The sequence below is a fragment of the Triticum dicoccoides genome, chromosome 5A (assembly GCF_002162155.2).
Source record: "Triticum dicoccoides isolate Atlit2015 ecotype Zavitan chromosome 5A, WEW_v2.0, whole genome shotgun sequence".
NCBI classification, from domain to species: domain Eukaryota; kingdom Viridiplantae; phylum Streptophyta; class Magnoliopsida; order Poales; family Poaceae; genus Triticum; species Triticum dicoccoides.
The window spans coordinates 159,037,772-159,049,795 of record NC_041388.1 but is presented as its reverse complement, the minus strand read 5'-3'; the positions used below and the strand labels follow the sequence as shown (position 1 = coordinate 159,049,795).

The following is a 12,024-nucleotide window of genomic DNA, read 5'->3' as shown; positions in this document are numbered from 1 at the left end:
AGATCGGGGGGCGGAATCATTGACGTGATTTTAGGAACTCGTTGGATTGGAGGGCGGGTGGTGGAGTACGGTCAGTCATCGGAAATTGCCAAATCCACATCATAAAGCTATTAGATCAATGATGTCCGTTAGATTCAGATTTGTGATACTAATCGTGTGGTGATGAATGAGTCGTCCGGTTTTCTCGGATTATTACGGGGTGCACTTAAGAAAGTTCATATTGGATTGTTTAATAGTAGGGAAGAAGAAATGAAGCATTCGGAAAGTTAGTCAAGTAAAATAAAATAAAAATGGGGAGCATCGCAAAGAGGTACCCTCTGCAATGAGTAAAGATCACAAAGAAATCACGGTATGCATGATTGGAACTGAGGCTTGTTTCAATTTCGACTCATCCCAATATACAGAAGCTTGTTCTACTGCATGTTCTAAGTCCAGGACTCCAGGTAACATCAAGACGTACGCTTCACTTCACTACTTGTAACATCTAAGCTGCTGAATAAACCGGTCAATATGCCTCTCATGGCACTCCGTCTCTGACACGATCTCTTGCAGCTTCTTGGCGTTGGCTGTAAACACTCTCCTACCTTCTTCCTCTACCGCCACAGCCCGAATCGCCGTCGCGACGCCTTCTCGGTCAAACGAACTGTCCTTCTCGTTTCTCGGCACCAGCACGCCGACCTTCCTACACTCCATCAGCCTTGCATTCGGCACTTGGTCCCCCATGATGGGCAGCATGATGAGAGGACGCCCGAACAGTAGCCCCTCGATGGTGGAGCTCAAGCCGCAGTGCGTCAGGAACGCAGCCACGGCGTCGTGCGCCAGTATCCCGAGCTGAGGAACCCAGCCCGTTATCACGAGGCCATGGCCGCGCGTGCACTCCTCGAACCCCTGAGGGAGGAGCACGTCGGCGTCGACAGCCGGTGGCTTCCTCAGAGCCCAGAGGAAGCGCGTCCCGGCCAGCTGAAGCCCGAGGGCAAGCTCGCGCACCTCCTCCGGGCGCAGCGGCACCTCGCTTCCGAGCGCGACGTACACGACCGACTTGGCCGGCTGCGCATCGAGCCATCTCACGGCCGTATCGTCCTTGCCGCTGTCGCCGCGGCGACCTCCGTCAGGCGACGGCGGCAGGAGGCCGAAGGGGACAACCGGCTTGCCGCCGAACGTCGCGGCATGAGCGACGCTCTCGGGCTCCCACTCATTGCAGCTCCGCATGGCAACGAGATTGCACCTCTGGAGCGTCAAGGAGACCTGCTCGGCGATGGACATCCCCCATTTGCATTGTAGAGACATTAGCCCCGTCTTCTCCGTCACGAACCTTGGCGCTCCTTCCGATAGGGACGCGGTGCGCTCGGACAGTATAATGTCCAAGGTGGCAACCACAGTCGCAGCGAGTAGGACAAGCATCGCACATGGAACCTTGTGTTGGATGGCGGCGGCGGCCGCCCAGTCGTTGAAGTAGTCCACGATGATCCAATCGGGCTTCCTTCCGCCGGGCTCGGCGCATAGGGACTCCAAGTAGTCGGAGAAGGGCGCGGTGAGGCCGTCGGCCGCCTTGCGATGGAGCTCGAACTTGTCGAAGGGGACGTCGTTGGTGGACTCGACACCATCGGGGAGCCCGGCCACGCGTGGGAATGGCAGTGCCACGAGGCCGACGAACGGCGCCATAGCTGGGCGCACAGGCGGGAGCCGCGCGATGTTTCGCGGCGCAGAGACGAGCGACACGCGGTGGCCCCGCGACGCCAGACGCTCGGCGAGGTCCAGGCAGGGGAGCAGGTGGCCGAAGGCGAGCCACGGGCAGATAACGACGTGCAGCGGGGGGGATGAGCCGGTCTCGTCCATGGGGACAGAGCGCGCGCGTCCAAGGAGCTTGGATTAGCTTAGTTTAGCGATTTTTGCCGGGATATCGCATCTCAACTCCTATGAATAGCCCCTACGAATCACACGGTAAAGTAGACAAATCTGTTTTTTGCACTTAGTTTACCTATCTTACCTTTTTTAGCAATGTCCCTTGCCACCACCCGTAGGTAAAAAAATAAACAAGTGTGCTGTGAAAATGAAAACTTGCGCTACTCGCTGCGATGCTTGTCCTACTCGCTTACGTACGTACGGCCGAGAAGGCCTCCAATAAAGAGTTGTCATCTACTCTTAAAGGCATGTACAATGGTTAATAAAATTATCTTATCTTAAGTTTTGCATGTAATTTAAAGATGACAAAGAAAAATGTCTACAATGGATCATCTCTTAGCCTTATCTTCAATAACTAGCAATTTCTAAAAATGTGGTGAGACATATTATGCTAAGAGATCATCTCTTGTCTTATCTTAAATAAGAGAAGACAAGTCTTCTCTTATGAGTTCTCTCTCCTCCACCTCATCATTCATCCTACGTGGCACTCCTAAGATAGCACCATTGTACATGCCCTAAGGATCTAAAGGTTTTTATATATTTTTATTTTATGGAGGGAGTATTATTTTATTGAGAAAACATGTTGATGAACTACTTGCTCAATAAAGGTTAAGATGTTAGATGATAGGCGTGCCAAAGGGTCTAGCATCAATTTACTCCATATGGCAGAAGTTGTATGACAGCATAGCACCAGGTGATCGATGAATTCAACGGTGGAGCATCACAATGAGCAACCCCTGACCAACATTTCTTAACCATGTTATCCTCAGTGTTAAGACGCCCCTGAAAGCCAGCCCAAGGAAAGCCTTGTGCTTGAGGGGTATCAAAGAATCCCATGCCAACTTTCAAAATTGCACGTAACCCCACAGAAGGTGAGCAGCCTATAGAAGTAGCTGGTGCTTAGCTGATTACAAGTTACATAAGGTGAGCGGGCATCCTTCTGCGAGCTAATGGAAACCACTTCTGCAATGACCTGACTCAGAGCCATCATTCATTTTTATTTTAGTGATCCACGATCACATTGGGTCCATAGGAAAACCAATACTATTAAAAGTGGATGAGCTGTCGCTTAATGGTCTACTTGCTCAAAGTGCTTAGTGACTTTGCTCCAAAATCCTCAGCCACTTTCTCATTTCCATATATGTCCAAAACCTAAAAGTCAAACTCGGCCCCATCGATTTGATCTATCCGGCGGCACCAAGTTCATTTGACCTAGCCACTGCCAGAAACCCTAGACCATTCAGTCTCACCGATCGGGATCTTGGTCTCACCGAGATGGCCTTGCAAACTCTCTGTTGCCTATTGTAATTATTTCGGTCTCACAGAAATATGCAATCGGTCCCACCGAGTTTGCTTGACCAACCCTTTATTTGCTCATTGCTGAAATCGGTCTCACTGTGCAATCGGTCTAACCGAGATGAGGTTTTGCACTAAACCTAGCACATCGGTCCCATCGAGTTGATCATGTCAGTCCCACCGAGATTCCTAACGTTCACATTTTGAACTGAATTGGTCTCACTGAGTTCTTCTATTCGTTCTGACCGAGTTGGGTCAAATGTGTGTAACGGTTGGATTTTATGTGGACGCTATATATACCCCTCCACCCCTTCTCCATTCAAGAGAGAGCCATCGGAATGTGCCTACACTTAAACTACTCATTTTCTGAGAGAGAACCACCTACTCATGTGTTGAGACCAAAACATTCCAATCCAACCACAAGAATGTTGATCTCTAGCCTTCCCCAAGTTGATTTCCACTCAAATCATCTTTCCACCATAGCCAAATATGAGAGAGAGAGTTGAGTGCTGGGGAGACTATCATTTGAAGCACAAGAGCAAGGAGTTCATCATCATCACACCATCTATTTCCTTTTGGAGATTGGTGTCTCCTAGATTGGTTAGGTGTCACTTGGGAGCCTCCGATAATATTGTGGGGTTGAACCAAGGAGTTTTGTAAGGGCAAAGAGATCGCCTACTTTGTGAAGATCTACCTGAGTGAGGCAAGTCCTCCATGGGCGATGGCCATGGTGGGATAGACAAGGTTGCTTCTTCATGGACCCTTTGTGGGTGGAGCCCTCCGTGGACTCGCGCAACCGTTATCCTTCACGGGTTGAAGTCTCCATCAACGTGGATGTACGATAGCACCACCTATCGGAACCACGCCAAAAATCTCCATGTCTTCATTGCATTTGCACACTTCAATCCCATCCCTTTACTTTCTTGCAATTAGCATGCTTTACTCTTTCCGCTTCTCATACTCTTGCCATGCTTGCTTGAAATGTATTGTGAATGCTTAAACTTGAGCTAGAACTCCACCTCAACTTGAAGAACTTAAAAACTGCTACTTTTGCTTCTTGAAGGTCTAATCACCCCCCTCTAGACACCTCTTCTCGATCCTTTTAATTGGTATTAGAGCATTGGTCTACATTTCTTTGGTTTAATCACCATTGGAGGAAGATGGATGAGTCTATGATTGGTAGTATTGACTTTGAGTGCCTATTCTTGACGGAGAGTTCTATATATAGTGCTTGGAAAAAATGAGATGCTTGAGATTTTCAATGAATATAATTTGAACAAGTATATTACTAGCCCTTGTGTGCATCCCATTGATCCCTTGCATCCTACCCCTGATGAGGTATCTTGACATGATCTGCAATGTTAGAGCTATTGACCTTATCATAAGAGGATTTCCTAGATATTTGCTTGTGTGCTTGCCTACATTTGAATGTGCTTATACCATATGGAGATATATTGAGGAGCGCTTTCCAAACTATTCTTTGAAAAATCTAGATGAGATTCTTCAAAAGTCATTTCTTTTCATAAAATGCATCCTAGTGATCCTAAATTTGGTGATTGTCTATTTGAGCTTCCTGACCTCATGCGTGCCAAAGGAGACATTGGAGTCATTAGCAGCATCATTTCTCAAGTCATTAGAATTCATAAAGATGCACATTGTCATGGTCATAAATCTAATAAATCACTCTCTGTAGGTGATGATCAATCACAAGACGATGTTGAACATGGATATTATGACGAGGATGATGATAGTGACCTTGATCTTGATGAATCAATGAGACATTTTGGTCTTATGGCTAACCTTTGTGGTTACATGGCTGGAGAAAAGGAATGGGTTCTTGATACTGGAAGTACCGATCACATGACCGGAGACAAGGATATGTTTCGAGAGCTTGCTCAAAATAATGGTCCCCGAAAGTATGTCACTTTTGGTGATAACTCAAAGGGTAAGGTGGTTGGCCTTGGTAAGGTGGCTATCTCACATGACGGCTCTATCCAAAATGTTATGCTCGTTGAATCTCTTGGGTATAATTTACTTTCCGTATTTAGACTAGTCGATTTCGGTTTCAATGTCCTATTTACTAAAGTAGATTGCCAAGTGTTTCGAAGAGATAATCATAATATGGTATTTACCGGTATACGTAGAGGTGATCTATACATTGTTGACTTCACTAAAAGCGCCCAACCTAGAACTTGCTTAATTGCTAAATCTTATAAAGGTTGGTTATGGCATAGAAGGTTAGGTCACGTTGGCATGCGAAATCTTGATAAGCTTATTAAAGGTGATCATATCCTTGGTGTTAAAGATGTTATATTTGACAAGGATAGACTTTGCAGTGCTTGTCAAGCAGGAAAACAAGTTGGAGGAAGTCATCCCGTGAAGAACATCATGACCAAAAGAAGACCACTCGAGCTACTTCATATGGATCTTTTTGGTCCGAGCGCCTACAAGAGTCTCGGTGGTAACCGATACGTCCATTTTTCATCATGCTTTTATATTGATATTTATTGCATTATGGACTGTTATTGCACATTATATCACAATACTTATGCATATTCTCTCTTATTTTATAAGGTTTACAAGAAGAGGGAGAATGCCGGCAGCTGGAATTCTGGACTGGAAAAGGCGCAAATATTAGAGACCTATTCGGCACAACTCCAAAAGTCCTGAAACTTCACAGAGCTTATTTTGGAATATATAAAAAATATTGGGCGAAGAAAGTACCAGAGGGGGCCACCAGCCAGCCACAAGGGTGGAGGGCGCGCCCCCCGACCTTGTGAGCCCCCTATGACGCCCCCGATTTGACCGTACACTAATCATACACACAAATGTGTACGATCAAGAACAAGGACTCACGGGAAGATATCACAACACAACTCTAGACACAAATTAAAATAATACAAGCTTTATATTACAAGCCAGGGGCCTCGAAGGCTCGAATACATAAGCTCGAATACACAAGAGTCAGCGAAAGCAACAATATCTGAGTACAGACATGAGTTAAACAAGTTTGCCTTAAGAAGGCTAGCACAAAAACAACATTGATCGAAAAGGCAAGGCCTCCTGCTTGGGAGCCTCCTAACTACTCCTGGTCGTCGGCAGTCTTCACGTAGTAGTAGGCACCCTCGGGGTAGTAGTAGTAGTCATCAGTGGCATCGTCTGGCTCCTGGCATCCGTCATCTGGTCGCAACAATCGGGTATGGGGGAAAAGAGGTAGCAAAGCAGACGTGAGTACTCATCCAAAGTACTCACAAGACTTACATCAGATTTAAACTATGTATGCATCTGTATCAAAGGAAATGGGTTGTATCTGTGGACTAAACTGCAGAATGCCAGAACAGGAGGGGGAAGCCTAGCCTATCGAAGACTAGCATCTTCAAGCATCTTGCAGCATTTAGAAGTGTACAGATCAACATAATGTAAAGTAGTAGTAGTGTTATCAACCTCGGCCAGAGATCCTTTCTCGACTCCCTACCAGAAAGCAATCCCAGAGCCATACTATCCATTTCTCATCCACAATTCATTTCTCATGCACAATTCATTTCTCATCACAAGTATCCAGTTCTAGTTGTATCGATCGGGATACAACTCCAAGTGTCCGTTACCGTAGGACAGGCTATCGATAGATGTTTTCTTCCCTACAGGGGTGCACCAACTTACCCACCATGCTCGATTAACTCGGGCCGGACACACTTTCCTGGGTCATGCTCGGCCTCGGCCAAACAATACGCTGCAACCCGACCTAGGCTTAATAGAGAGGCCAGCACGCCGGACTAAACCTATGCCCCCGGGGGTCATGGGCCATCTCCCTGGGAACTCCTGCACGTTGCGTACGCTGCTGGTGAGCAGACCTAGCTACCTCCAAAAAGGAAGGTGCCTACCAGTCCAACCCGGCGCGCGCCGCTCAGTCGCTGACGTCTAATAAGCTTCAGCTGATGCATACGATGCAGAACGCCCATACTATGTCCATGTGATGGTTAGTGCTATCAGGCCAGAGGCCCCTCGGATCAAATATCCAAATCGTAGTGGATTAGGAACGCGCGGTAACAAGCGGAGACTCACGAAAGATGTGACCCTGTCGCCCCATCTCGAGTACTTGCGACAAGGGCTAAGAATGCCCGGCCACGCCTCGTAAGTATCTCGCGGGCACCTTCCAGGTCAACCCGACTCCACATCACTCGCTAATAAGCTCGCACGGGTACCCCTCAGGGCCGACCCGTCTTCAGTAACATGGTTCAGTGTAAAGTCATAGTAACCATAGTAACTGTGTGTCTAACACCAAGGGGGAAAACCCGAGGAATCACCTGTCGTGGTTCTAAGTCTGACAGTAATGTAGGGGGTAGGTATGGAGAGGCAAGATCTTAGCTATGGAGAAGTTGTAAGCACACGAGGTTTACGAGTTCAGGCCCTTCTCGGAGGAAGTAATAGCCCTACGTCTCGGAGCCCGGAGGCGGTCGACTGGATTATGCGCGTATGAATTATAGGGGTGCGAACCCTTTACACTGAGGAGGAGGGTGGCTTATATAGAGTTCGGCGGACCTCTCCGGCCCTCAGTTGTGCAAGGTCTTAAATACATTAAGGTCGGGCGTTACTGGTAACGTCCCTAATAAAGTGCTATGATGACCATAAAAGCTACTTAATAACCGACCATTAGTGTGCGGAGTGCCTCTAGGTCTCCTGGCCGTCGGGTGGTTGGATCTTGGTCGAGTGATTGCTTCTTGTTCGAGTGTCTTCGAGTCTGTCGAGTGGAACACCTCCAAGTCGATTGGAAGGTGATTTCTTCTTGAGATGTCCTTGGGTAGGGCAGCTGGGACAGGTCCATGACCCTACCCTAGGTACATAGCTTCATCATTAGCCCCCGAATGGATCGAGGTTTGAGTCGGGATGGGGTTGAGCACTTCTCCGACTCATTTTTCATGTCATGAGCATATCTTGTTTCGGATCAATGAACCTGAGTGATGACAGCAACTTCCATCTCAGTCGCCTTGATCCATTCTTAGTTTTTTGTCGAGTGAGTTTCTTTACTTGAAAGGCTCCGAGTGACGGTGTGGAGGAGATCTTTGGTCTGACAAGTTGTTCTGCTGCTCGCAGATTTCACGGGATCCGAATTTTGGGAAGCGCGCGGGACGGGGGAGGCCGCAGTAATCGGATAGGATAGGGCGGAGCTGCCTCGATCCCCGAGCCACCTTTTTCGCCATGTATCGCCCGCATGATTGTTACGGGATTTGACAGGACCGCCCGGGCCTACCAGTCAGCCACTCGGAAGCAGCCTCATATAAGGCGTCGGACCGGGGTCTCTCGAACAGTGCGTCCCCATTATCTCTTCTCCTCTCCAGGCTCCTTCGTCGCGCTCGCTCTCGCCCCAGCGCCACCACTCCGTACGCGTCTTGCAGGTGATGATGGGGAAGGAGAAGACGGCTGCTCTGGAGCGGGCGAAGAAGGCAACGGCAAAGGCGAAGGGGAAGGCGACCAGTCGGGGTGGATCTTCCTCGCGAACCGGCCTGCCGAAGTGCTGGATCCAGGGTGACTGGATCCGCCCGCCGATCACCCAAGAGGACCTCGACGACCTAGCCGAAGGAGGGCTGATCCCCCATGAATCGGCGTGGCTTCCGGGGAAGGAATCCGAGCCCCAACCTCGGGAGGGTGAGCGTGTTCTCCTTGGCACCCACGTCGACCGTGGATTTTCCTTGCCTCCTCACCCTTTCTTTCGGGGATTTCTGAGCTTCTTTGGGGCACAACTCCACCACTTCACTCCCAACACAATCGTTTATCTCGCCGCTTTCGTTTCCTTGTGTGAGAATTTCCTGGGTTGTCGGCCTCACTGGGGTCTTTTCAAGCACATTTTCACTTGTCGCTCTCAAACGGTGAAAAAGGCCAATCCGAGTGACGAGAGAACTCAAGTGATTCACATGTGTGGGGGTCTTGGTGTTCAGATGAGAGGGAAAAGTTCCTTTCCGGCCATGATTCTTCCCGACTCGGTTCACGGATGGCAGTCGACCTGGTTTTACTGCAAAGACCAGTCGACGCCAGGGCAGTCGACTGGCCTCCCTCCTTTTACCATGGACCGAGTGAGGAAACCCTCCTCTTTGAAGGTGCTCCCGGAGGAGAAGGCGCAGGTGAGGGTTCTTGTCGAGCGAGTGGTCTAGCTTATCCGTGACGGGGTCACCGGTATGGATCTCTTGGAGGTCTTCCTTCAGCGGCGCATCCAGCCTCTTCAAGCCCGAGACCATCCGATGTGGATGTATTCGGGTCTTGACGACTCCACTCGGATTCACCCGGAGGAGGTCGATGACGACACACTGGAGAAGTGGTTGTCGGGCATGACCGGAAACAAGGACAACCCCAGGGGAGCCAGGAGAGTTCCTTCATTCGACCAGTCCCATGTACCAGAGAAGGTCCAATTCCGAGCTTTTGATTGTAATCTGAATTCACTCGCGCAGCTGTCTATACTGCGTCGACTGACTTTACTCTTCCTGCTTTCTTTCAGGCCCTTATCGAAATGTATTCAATGCCCAACGGAGAGCAAGAGCAAGATCTGGAAGGAGAGGCGAGCGGCAGCGACAGTGGCGAATGGACTTCTGACGGTGAAGGGGACAGAGAAAGCGACGACTCAAGTGGCGAAGAAGAAGTCGAGTCGCCTCCTCGCAGGGAGAGGCGATCCAAGCTTGACCAAGAACGACCGAGCGCCTGCGAAAAGGCGACTGCTCAGACTGGTTAGCCTTCAAAGCGTCCTCGGATCTCTTCACCAACCCCGACCGAAAAAGCGCCAAAGCATCCCAAAGTTGCAGAGCCGAAGTCTCGGAAGGCGTTGCCGAAGATTAAGATTGACATCCCCGTCGCTTCTGCGTGAGTGTCTCCCTTTGCATTCACTCGATGCCCCGTGCTGTTAGTTTTTCTTGTTTTAACTAGACGAACTTCGGAACTGGCAGCGCTGCTACTTCCGGGACCTCAGCTTACAGGGACGAGGATGAGGTAATGAAGGATGCGGTCACTTCCAATCTAGGTATGATTTCTACCATTTTGTCTTTATTTGGTCGACTCAACTGCAATGTGCATCATCGGGTGATGTGATTTTGGCGATTGAACTTTGCACAGCTCCCAACATTATCGACCTCCCTGATGATGATGAAGAGCTCGAGAGGCATTTGACGAGGAAGAATAGGCAAGCTCCTGCAAGCAAGGTGCCACAGTCGACGCCAAGGGCGGAACCAGTCGTTCAGGACACTGGCGACGTCAATCGGGGTTCTGTTACCTTCGTCGTGCCATTGTCGAGTGCCTTGCCTTCTTTGTCGACTGCTCAGGCCTCTGTCGACCCACCTTCAGTTTTTGCGACCCATCATGTCCCAGAGGACGAAGTGAATGCTGCCAAGGAAGCCATACGCCAGGCGGGCATCATGATGGAGAAGATGAAGACGGTGCGGGACGCCAGTCAGGCCGCCTATGATGCCAACTCAGCTCTCCAAAGCAACATTCAGGTTAGTTGGTCACCGCTTGTTCTGTTAGGATATGCTATCTGAAGACTCTTTCGGAAAATCTTTGCATCTGTACACCCACTGGGTGTGTCGATTGAATTTTTGAACTAGTGGGGGCACGCTGAGTGCACCCACTGGGTGTAGTCCCCGAGACTACGGTGGACTGCTGGCAGTCAACTGTAGTCTTTGTATTTTGTTGAGTGTAAACCGAACCGGTAGTTTGTCTCTTCCACTCGGTCTGGTCGAGTGGGATCAGAACCGGTGGGGGCACGCCAAGTGCACCCACTGGGTGTAGTCCCCGAGACCGCGGTCGACTGCTGGCAGTCGACTGTGGTCTGAGTTCTTTCTCTCCCCCTTTTTTTACTCCCTACACTCGACTCCGGAGGGCCGGTCGAGTAGGATCAGAAATGGTGGGGGCACGCAAAGTGCACCCACTGGGCGTAGTTCCCGAGACTATGGTGGACTGCGGGCAGTCGACCGTAGTCTTAGTACTTATTGTCTTTGTCGTTTTTCGCTGTAAAATAACTTCTCCTTTTTGATTGCAGAAATCTTGTGATCTTGGAGCTCGCTTTGCTGACTTGGAGAAATAGCAGATCCAACTGAACCTTGACTTGGAGCTGGCCAAGACAGAGCTGCAAAAGGCCAAGGACAGCGCCAATGGTAAGACGAGTTTGTCGGCTGGTTTGTCTTAGGCTTGAGTACACTTCTGCTCTTTCTGAATCAAGCATCATTTCTTTGCAGAAAAACTGAGAGAAGCTCTGGCGAAGAAGGATCAGGATTTGGCTGTTGCTCGAAAGGAAGCTGACGACAGAACCGCTCTGGCAGAACAGAAACCGGCTTCGATCGGCCAGTTGGAAGAAGAGAATACCAAGATGAAATCTGCTCTGAACGAAGCCAACAAGGAGTGCACGCGCTTGAAGAAGGACAATCTCAACCTGTACGAGAAGATGGAAGGCATCACTCATAGGAGGGACGATCTGGAGAGCTATCTGAGGAGCCTTGCCAAGAAGTTGTTCATCAAGCTTGAAGGTACACATTTTGTTCCGACTGGTTTTTTTGTCGACTTAGCGTACAAAAATTGACTTATCCTTGGATCGTGAATGCAAAGTTTTGCCAGAACTTTGAGGAGGAGACTGGGCGGATTGAACCAGGTTTGGACCCAATCAATTCTCCCATGAAAGATGAAACTGCCATGAATCTGCTCCGACTGGAATCCCGCATCGACGGTGTTGTGGACTACTTGGCTCGACTGAAGGTTGCCACGTCACGGATCGACCCGGCACTTTGGCCAGAGGCCACACTCCAGAATGATCTTGAGTCCCTGATGACTCGACTTAACGAGATCCCTGACCGA

At 49.4% G+C, this 12,024-nt stretch overlaps 1 protein-coding gene across 1 annotated transcript; it reads right to left on the bottom strand.

Moving 5' to 3' along the window:
• Positions 1-327: 327 nt before the first annotated feature.
• LOC119297115 (UDP-glycosyltransferase 91D2-like) lies at positions 328-1,836 on the bottom strand. Its single transcript, XM_037575035.1, has one exon. The coding sequence runs from the start codon at positions 1,834-1,836 to the stop codon at positions 472-474; it is 1,365 nt and encodes a 454-aa protein (XP_037430932.1). The 3' UTR covers positions 328-471.
• Between the last annotated feature and the right edge of the window lie 10,188 nt (positions 1,837-12,024).

Coding starts and splice junctions, on each gene's coding strand:
- LOC119297115 (XM_037575035.1), bottom strand. CDS start 1,836: ATGGACGAGACCGGCTCATCCCCCCCGCTGCACGTCGTTATCTGCCCG.